This window comes from Rhipicephalus microplus, chromosome 8 (genome assembly GCF_043290135.1).
Source record: "Rhipicephalus microplus isolate Deutch F79 chromosome 8, USDA_Rmic, whole genome shotgun sequence".
Taxonomy (NCBI): Eukaryota; Metazoa; Arthropoda; class Arachnida; order Ixodida; family Ixodidae; genus Rhipicephalus; species Rhipicephalus microplus.
The window spans coordinates 103847293-103857011 of record NC_134707.1 but is presented as its reverse complement, the minus strand read 5'-3'; the positions used below and the strand labels follow the sequence as shown (position 1 = coordinate 103857011).

Here is a 9719-nt window from a genome sequence, read left to right as displayed (position 1 = left end):
GCGAATCTACAAGAACATCATCCAGGTAGCACAGGCATGTTGACGACTTGAACCCTTGCAATAGCGAGTCGATCATACGCTCAAACGTGGCTGGGCGTTGGATAGCCCAAACAGCATAACCTTGAATTGGTATATGCCGTCGGGAGTTACAAACGCAGTGCTGCGGAAGTTCTGCGGCAGTAGCGGGAAACATGGCCAACTCAGTGACAGTGGAAGCAGATTGGCTTGTTGTCCGCTGTTCTGCATTCCGTTGGATTGTGGGATCTGGGCAGAAAGTATGGTTCATAACGGGGTGCGTTCATTGGCATCGGTCTGTAGTCCAGTCGGCAGATGGAGCAGGCGACAGGAAAACGAAGGTTAGTAATTTCTTGCCGGACGACTACTTGAATAACTGACACCACCGGAGGTGTTTGAATGGTGCCTTGGTCGAGTAGAAGTGGATAAAACGGCGCCGGACGGACCGCCTCAAACTTGCGCCGAACGATGCATGTAACATTCTAGTGCATGGGTGGTGTGGCACTAAGATCGGTACAGGTTGCCCCGCCGCGGTGGTCTAGTAGCTAAGGTACTCGGCTGCTGACCCGCACGTCGCGGGTTCGAATCCCACCTGCGGTGGCTGCATTTCCGATGGAGGCGGAAATGTTGTAGGCCCGTGTGCTCAAGTTGGGTGCACGTTAAAGAACCCCAGGTGGTCAAAATTTCCGGAGCCCTCCACTACGGCGTCTCTCATAATCATATGGTGGTTTTGGGACGTTAAATCCCACATATCAATCAATCATCAAAGATCGGTACAGGTTGACGTGACAGCCGTATTTTGGAGCAGCGAAAATTGAGGAGAAACTCGGCGGATTTTGGACATTTCGAAGCGGTGGCATTCTTTAATTATGAGATCGACGGTCGAGACGTTGTTGTACACGAGCAAGTTGAAAGCGTCCGCAATATCATTGAGTATGTGGCCTACCATGTCACTCTCTGTCATTTGCTCGTCCACTTTGCGGCACAACGCAAGCACGTCCTGTATGCACGAGACATACGACTCGGTTGATGACTGTACACGGGTGGCGAGTTCTTGTCGTGCAACCATTTGTCGACTGGACGGCTCCGCGAAGATGTCGGGTAGTCGTTCCTTGAAGATGTCCCAGCTGGTGAGCTCTGCCTCACGAGGGTCGAACCATACACGCGGAGCGCCATCCAAGTAAAAGATTACGTTAGCGAGCATCATGGTAGGGTCCAATCGGTGAGACAGGCTAACGCGCTCGTACATGCGGAGCCAGTAGTCAACGTCATGGCCAGGCTGGGCGGCGAACGTGCCAGGATCACGGGGGTGGGACATCGCATGGTACGTAGTAGCTGGTGCTCCAGCTGAATGCGGTGACGGGTTGTTATCATTGGAAGCCATGGCCGGAGGCTGGACGGTGCAGCCACTTGAAGCTTCGTGGTGAGGACGGGGAACGTTCCACCTTCACCAAATATTTTACGGAAGAAAAGAGACGCCGTATCAACGAGGCTGTGAATGAAATATATTTCAAACCAGCAGCAGCGGCGTGACTGGTTCACCAGACACCGAGCGGAGACCACCCTTCGTCCTCTTCGTCCCGTACACACGCGCATCATCCCACAAAATGTCAACATGCATGTAGAAATATGATTGAATTCCCTACTATTTTCTGGCAATGCTAACACCTTGTAGGGTTTTTAAGCAGTCCATTCTACAGACTCGTTCTCACAAAGTACACTAGCTGCAGGAAATTGTATTGTGGACAAAAGCAATGTTTAAGGTATGAGAAACAGGCTAGGCTACTTATGTGGTTTACAGAGAACATCGCGAGCTACCCGGTTGTTTGATCTGGCTTGCCTGTCGCTATGGGTACCGTCATATAATACAGCATTGTCTCGAGCCTTGCACTAAAAGACCTTCGAGGTGTCTGCAGTGATAAGGTGAATTGGCCTCAGGAATGCCGCGCACACACTGAAGTCGGTTGACAGTGACATTGAGGTTCTCCTTCTCGCATATATAGGCTACCGAAATATCCTCACTCGGCCAATGTGGTGGTTGTACTAGCAGAAAGAACGAACTGTTTTAAAAGTATTTTAAACCAACTCCAGTCAAGGAACACGCTTTTCCTGTTTTACAAAACGGCGGGTCACTTCAGAAAACAGCCCTCCATCTTTCAGAACTTGCTATATATAAAAAAACCTTCCCTTCTCGTTGAAACCCATGCTGCCCTCAACGTGAATCAGCGACCTCTGAAAACCAACATGGCGACCCGTCAAGTATTCGGCCGTTTTAGCCTGTTGAAAGCAACCATGATCGAAGTTGTCACCACCCTAAATCGCACGCACATGAAGGCTCCCTACTTAAGTGTGGGCTGTCGGCACACGATCTCTCTCAGCACCACTGTCAGCGTGTACTCCAATTTGGTAGGAGACCGCCAGGTGGCTGCGCCTATTAATAGCACTGGCTCTCGGCGCGCTTCCGTTGTTTTCCGTCGGACATCACTAATTGCGCGTCGACACCGCTACCCACTTAGAACACAACAGAAGCCTAAGTTGAGGCTCGGAGGTTTCGACATTCGACTGCAAGGCAGGCTCACCATGAAATTATTAGACATACGTGCATTGTGTCACAATATATACGCCGATGACATCACTCGCTGGGTTCCAGGATAAGGTTGTGACGGTCCCGTCCAGCGAACGTTACAGGCGGGAGTAGACAAAGTTCAGTAGTACTGATGTGGCCCACCAGGAGCAAGTGATGTGACACACTCGGTTGCGGTAGGGATCGTATGAAACGGCTGAAACACTCGTATGGCTGTGGTCCCTAAGGAGACACAACAGATCCCTAAGAGGAATAAGCATGACCACAGTGACGGTGTACCTGTCTTGCGGCAAGACGATGTTGCGCAGGAAGAAACCAGCCTCCACCTTAATGAACCAGATGACTGGGCTTCTATATCTGAATTCGGGCAATTCCGGCGGTGAAAGGCTGCAGGGCGCCGGAGTGATCGTATCTGGTAATCGCGCCATGGTCATAGGCGCGTCAGGATTGGTTGGCTCGATTCGGGTGTCTGGTAGAATCTTCTAGAATGTTATTCCGAACTACGAGAGAGAGAGAGAGAGAGAGAAATAAAGAGGAAAGGCAGGGAGGTTAACCAAGCTTGGCTCGGTTGGCTGAAGGCAGGTAGAGGAAAAAGGATACTGCTACATCAAATGACAAAGACCAACTGCTTTAGTACACGGCCTGCGTGTACTACCTCACGCCTGCACGGACTTTGTCTTCGTCACTGTGTAGGCATTGCCGCAAGTGGCTAGACCAAGCTTTTCTCTTGGCGACGGAGATCACGTTCGGTACACTCGGATTAACTGAAAAAGCTCTAGCGCGTTTTGCTTGTGGAAGCAGGAATTTGGGGTGCTTAAGCTGGCAGTGTTTAAAAAATTCGTGAAAATGAAGTGATGCATTGGAATTTTGCTTGAAACCCGTATGGTCTTGCGTAGTGGGATCATTTTGGACTCTTCGGCTTTCGTTTGCTGATATGTACATCCTGTTTCACAATTAGCGGAAATATCGGAGCGCATTACACGTGGTGCGGCCAACCATATAGTGGTGTGCAGCTGTAGCGCATGACAAGGTCCAAAACTACGCCCCTCAAGTGTCTGAGCACGCGTTAGCTGCTGCCGACGTGCGACTGCAGTGCCCGTGGCACACCGTGGTGTCATGCAGGCTTAGATTTCCTTTGTTTGAGAAAGACTGTACATTGATTTTCTTGTGAGCTGCGAACCATACGGTGATGTGAAAAGCATCAGGGGGCACTTGCTTGAGAATACTCGTCCTTTGTTTCCAGGTTAGTCAAGATAGGCCTACATGGCTGATCTCGGGTCGCTGAAGGTGGTCGTTCATAACTATCACCATGTCAAACTGTTCAGCCACTACCACTTTGATATATAGTATAGTAGTGGCCAAACAGGTGTGTTTGTGTGCGTGAATGAGTCGTGGGTTATGCTGAATTTAGTTTTTTGAAATAATTAGAACAGGATGCTGTCACGACTCCCGAGGATGAAGAAACATTTCTGCAAATGTGCTTTTCATGGTTATGGAAAGCTGAGTTTTTAGGCGTCCTGCAAGAAAAGTGCTTGTTGCCTAAATTACGTGTCATATTCAGCTCGAATTAATATTTCGAAATTATTATAACAGGATCTTGTACATGACTCCCAAAGGGCAAGGAACATGTTTGTATGTGTGCTTGACACGGTTATAGGTAGCTTCTTTTATGGCGCCCTGCAAGGAAAGCGCTTGTTGCCTATTTCATGACGTATTTCTAACCGATCTACAGTTGGTAGGCAACATTTCATTCCAACTTTAGCATCACATTTAACCGTGGTTATATTTTGCTCGCATACTGTTGCCATGGTCTAGCCGCGGCTTTGTAGCCGTCACACCAGGCAGTTTGGGCGTGGCAGATTCGCAAAGTGTTATCTTCGGTAGGCAGGGCTTTGCACTAACTTTTACTCGTTACTCCTGCTTTGGCGCACGCGCAGTTCATCAAGGTTGCACCAAATGGTGCACTATGTGGTTTGCTTGCTTGCTAGGAAACAGAGCGACGAGCTTTTATGTAGACAAGGAAGGTTTCGATTCGTTACTTTACATAATCGATGTAATACAAGGTTGTGTTTGTCTATAATGATTAGTTGGTCTTTGATGCCTGTCTGTTGCCTTCTTTTTTTAAAGCGTTTAATCAGTGTATTGACGGATGCGACAAGTTTTTGTGAGTAATACCAGTAAATAATAATAGCTTTCTTAACTGATCTTGGTAGTAAGTTGTAACTGCTCAAAAACAAATAAAATAAGCATATCATCTAGTTAAGATGGTAAAATACTGGTGGGAAAATGCTAAAATTAAAAAAAGACAATTCAGTGCATTCCATGAAGTATTAGAGCATGGTTCTAGCTATTTGTGACAAAGCAGCTGAATCACATCTGAAGCATATGGTTTGGAAACGTTAAACCCGAACAATTATTATTGAACATAACTGACGTATTTTCTGAAGTTAAATATAATCATGAACACACATGCGCGGCAAAAAAATTGTATAAGTGCATATGTACATATCGAGGAAGCACGCAGATGATAAGAAAATGGTTGCAAATAAATTTATTGTGAAAATGTTCTTGTTAACAACTACTTATGTTGTTTGTGAAGAATGTACGACGCTGTTTATGCTATTAGAATTAGTTTACCCACACTTGCATGGCAGTCTTCAATGTTGTAGCGTGTAGCGTTCGAGACTTTGCAATGATTTTGAAATTTCTTTGTGCAGAGGTAGACTTCTTCAGGTTTCCTTTCAAAGAACTTGTAATTCACCCATAATTCGCAGACGTTTTTGGGTTCTGTGAAAAGGCATTCATTGATGAATTATTCTCTAACAAATAATCGCGTTGTCGCACTTTATGCTGCGCCTCGGCGAATCGGGAAGCACAGGCAACACTGTATGGTGTATCCGTGTCTTCTACAGCGCACTGTAAACAACAATCTGCTGTGTAGCCCAGTGACTTTCCGTACATTAGGAACACGGGCAGCACATTATTTAAATCGGGGCTGCTGTGTGTAAAACTTTTACACCGTATATTTTTTAGCAAGGTGTCTAGTGAGTTCACTCCCGGCAGAAGTGCGCCCAGAAAAATATATAAAAAATTGCACAACCGAACACGAGGAGAGCATTGAAATACCCCTTGACAAATCAGGGCACGAAGCGGGGCGATTCAAATTTCTATGATGTAAGGACACTCATAAGGGAGCATTTCTCGCAATGGTGTAATAATCGGCTCATCAATAAAGTTAAAGAGGGATTTTCTGGCAGATTTTTTTGGGCATTTGTGTTCTTGGAAAAGAAAAGTATTCAAATCAATCGTTTAACCAGCTTCATTCCTGCAGTATTTTCTTTAATGAAAACATACGTTTGTGCGCTGTCTCGTTTTGGTAATATATTTACGATTGTTAATTTGTATAATATGCATCGCGTGCTGCTGGGTTCATCACTTAAGAAATAATTAGACATAATACTATATTTCATGTCTGATTGATTGATTAGTGGAGCTTAACGTCCCAAAACCAATATATAATTATGAGAGACACCGTAGTGGAAGGCTCCGGAAATGTCGACCACCTGGGGTCCTTTAACGTGCACCCAAGTCTGAACCCACGGGTCTATAGCATTTCCGCCTCCATATGAAATGCAGCTACCGCAGCCTCGATTCGATCCTGCGACCTGCGGGTCAGCAGCCGAGTACCTTAGCCACTAGACCACCGCGGTGGGGCATATTCCATGTCTAACTTGTAACTAATATATAAGAATAATTCGATGAACATATCTTCACAGATTCTCTAAAGCGCAATGACGTCATTGCTTTTGGTAAAAATCACCGCAAAAATGCAATAAATCATTGACAAAACACAAAAGCATCATTATCTGCCTCATATTTGAGATAAGTCTACCCTAGCACTTCAATTATGCACGTGCTGAACAAACATGCATGAATGTAGCCAGGGGCAATTTACCGAGGTGAAATACAAGCGTGCTAACATCCCTCAGTCTTTACGTCTTCAGCCTCATATTTGAGCACATGAATAAGCACGTATGATTTTGTTTGAGGCAGCTATCCTCAAGACTACATTCCAAGGTTTACGTACAGGGCGGAGCAGTCTTAGCATGCCAGTGTATCGCGATGACAATTGAGGAATACTGTTGAGTATCTGCATATCCATACTAAGATGCACTTGAAATTTTTTGTCTTAGCACTGAAATACTTTTACAATATATCAATTGAAGTGTGACACTATGCAGGACACATATATAAGCTTATACTTTATTCGTCTCAATTAATTTGATATCTCTGCTAAAATTCACACTTTTCTTTGGAGGCACCAACGATGGGTTCCCCACTCGCTCACAGTGGCTTATGTGGTTGTGTACTCTACGACGTTGACGGCACAATCACAGTAGCAGTATTGTCCTTATAAGGGCTGCCATACTTGGCTACTTTACGCCAGACTGGCTACTTTTGAAAGGCCGCGTTGACAGAAAAATGAAGGTTGCAGCTTAGTTACATTTAAAGAGGATAGTCTTTCTTGGCGACCTTCGACTCAAAACTTTTGGTCTGCCTGTATGTCTGTACATTTGTCTGTTTGTCTGCAAAGAAGGAGCGATACTTATAGAGTAACTTTTTTTTTCACAGACCACACCCAGACGACGTTCTGGGAACTTGGAAGGAACTCAAGTGACCATTTTGTTTTCTCTCCGAACTATTCTTGTCTGCGTTTTTCAATGCAATGAAGCAGATGGTTGCCAAAATGACTTGAACGTTTGGAGAGAAATTATCGAGGTATAACGTAATGAAGAAAGCACAGGTTCATATTCATAGTTGAAATAATAGGAGAGGGCTTCGCCGTGTAGGGGCCTTAGTGAGTCTGATAATGATGATTGCGACAAAAAAATGCATTGTGAGATTTTATTTTTATCTAGCTCGTGCGGAGGCGGGGAGCTGCCAGCTTTTAGAAGGCTAGCACGAGAGCAGTTTGCTGCCTACGACAAAAAAACTTCAACCAAGCAAGTCATTCTGGTTTTGGCGCTTTTCAGTTTGTGCGGAGGATCTATTTCTCTTTCTATTTCACATGCATGACTTCATGTGTGTATGTTAGTAGCGGGAGAAAAATGGCTGATCACTCACACTTTGACCCAAATATTATTGGGTAGTTAGAATTTGAGACTCTTCCTCTAATAACTGCATGATTGCTCCTATAGTTCATGTGATAGAGAGAATTGCGCCTCTAGTTGGACGCCTCTCTCACGAAGTATGTGCACCTTTTAGATGTGGAAGCATCTTATACTCGCGCCTTGTAGTGCGCCGTCCGCGCCGTCCGCACCGCTTCTCGAACATTCGACAGCTGACGCGCGCGCATGCGCCGTCGCGCCGTCGCCCACTATCTGTGCCGAGCGAGCTTCTCCTTCGAGAACATTCGACAGCTGACAGCGCATGCGCCGTCGCGCCGTCGCCATCTGTGCCACGCGCGCGCTTCTCCTTCGAGAACATTCAACAGCTGACAGTGCATGCGCCGTCGTGCTGTATATATACTCAAGGTCGGCGCTCGCTCGCTCAGTTGCCGCTCGTCGGTTGGTTTGTACGGCGCGTCGACGTCCAAGGTCGCGGTGAAATGAATTCCAACGAATCCACAAACACAATGATCGACGTCCCTTCGACCAGCGCCGTCCTTTCGCATACGTGTGTACGTGTTCACTCATTTAACACCCCCTCCTACAACGACGTTAACCAATTTAGCCATCGACCCAAGTAAGTCGCAATTTAACACCCCATTTCACAACCACGTTAACCAATTTAGCCATCGACCCAAGTAAGTCGCACTTTAACACCCCGTTAACCAATTATATGCTCCGCATCCTCCTCAGTGTTCCCCCGAGGGAAGCTGCGGGCAATTTTTAAGAGCTGCTAAAGGAATGTAACGGAAAATAAACCTCCCCTGGAAACTTCAATACCAGTTACAACTTGGCATATGCGGCAACTAAACGTATATGCATAAAAAATACTTGATATGTGTGTTTACGTACCTCGACTTGTATTCGTTTGCTTCTTTATAACAGCGCACTCATCTAGTACGTATGGGAATGTGTACATTGTGTATTCATTTGTTTCTGAAATGCAAAAATTATGATGAAAACTGAACCGTCGCCACACTGCTTAATTGTCAGGCTACCATGAGTGATCTAACTGCAGAGGCCAAACAGCAAGGTGCGGGTTCCTGTGGGTTCTCCGTTTTTCTGCATGGTGCCTATTGATACAAGAACCCGCATCCTAACACACGAGTCAGCTAATGTATGAAATGAAAAATTTTGTAGTACGCTGTGCCTGCGTAATAGTATGGTTGACATAAACTACTTCATTATGATTTACACAGTTATTGAATTCAGTGTACAAGCAATGAAATTTTTTCTATATTTGAAGAAAACATTTTTAAAATATTCCGGTGTTTCTGGGTGTTTGAGATGCTTCACTTTGCACGAAATGCAATATCTAGCTTTAGACCAATCAAGTACGCGTTCTTGCAACACATTTCCCAACTATTGTACAAAAATACTTAATACTTTATGAGAGCAGTAATGCTTTTGTAAATAGTCGTTTTACACTTTGTAAGGTTACGGATAGCAAAGCAGCCATTTTAAAAACAGACCTTGAGTTCTTATAGAATTCCTTTTAAACAACTATTGCGAACTCTCGTTATTTAAAACTCGATGATGCTAAATAACTGGTACAAAGTTTTATCAATAGAGTGTAGTTTGAACTAGCAGATAGGTGCTACAATGAACAGAAATCGCATCACTGCGAGTGCAGAAGCCAAAAAAGCGACTTAGGGCTCTCTAACGTGTATTAGGTGCTGCTACAGGTTGACAGCGTGGTGCACTCCTAGACAGCTGGACTCGACTTGTTCAAAATAAACCACGTTGTAGTACATGTAGTATGGCCGGAACGCCGAGAGGGGTCTGCGCTGAACTCGAATAGAACTAGCCATCTGTTGCAAATGCCTTGTATAATTCATTATCGATTTGCACCACTTTGTATAAACAGGGCCAGCTAAGAAGCGATCAGCTCCTCTGTCCGTAAATCTTTGCGCCGCTAATGGAAGGGGCCCTCGCATTTTTTTTTTCATTTT

General features: G+C 45.3%; 1 protein-coding gene across 5 annotated transcripts in view; it reads right to left on the bottom strand.

Moving 5' to 3' along the window:
• Positions 1-5135: 5135 nt before the first annotated feature.
• The window catches only part of LOC119185775 (uncharacterized), a 49249-nt gene continuing 44665 nt past the window's right edge, over positions 5136-9719 (bottom strand). For 3 of the 5 annotated variants that reach the window (XR_012885760.1, XM_037434660.2, XM_037434659.2), the window contains 2 exons: positions 8620-8703; positions 5136-5386 (listed from right to left, as the gene is read on the bottom strand). Coding sequence is in view for 4 of the 5 variants with exons in the window: in XM_037434659.2 (XP_037290556.2) it covers positions 5214-5386; positions 8620-8703 (257 nt within the window). In the remaining variant the exon portion in view is untranslated. Of the gene's footprint in view, positions 5387-6848; positions 7186-8619; positions 8704-9719 lie in introns of those variants that run through there. The other 2 variants (XM_075872438.1, XM_075872439.1) reach the window with 1 other exon arrangement.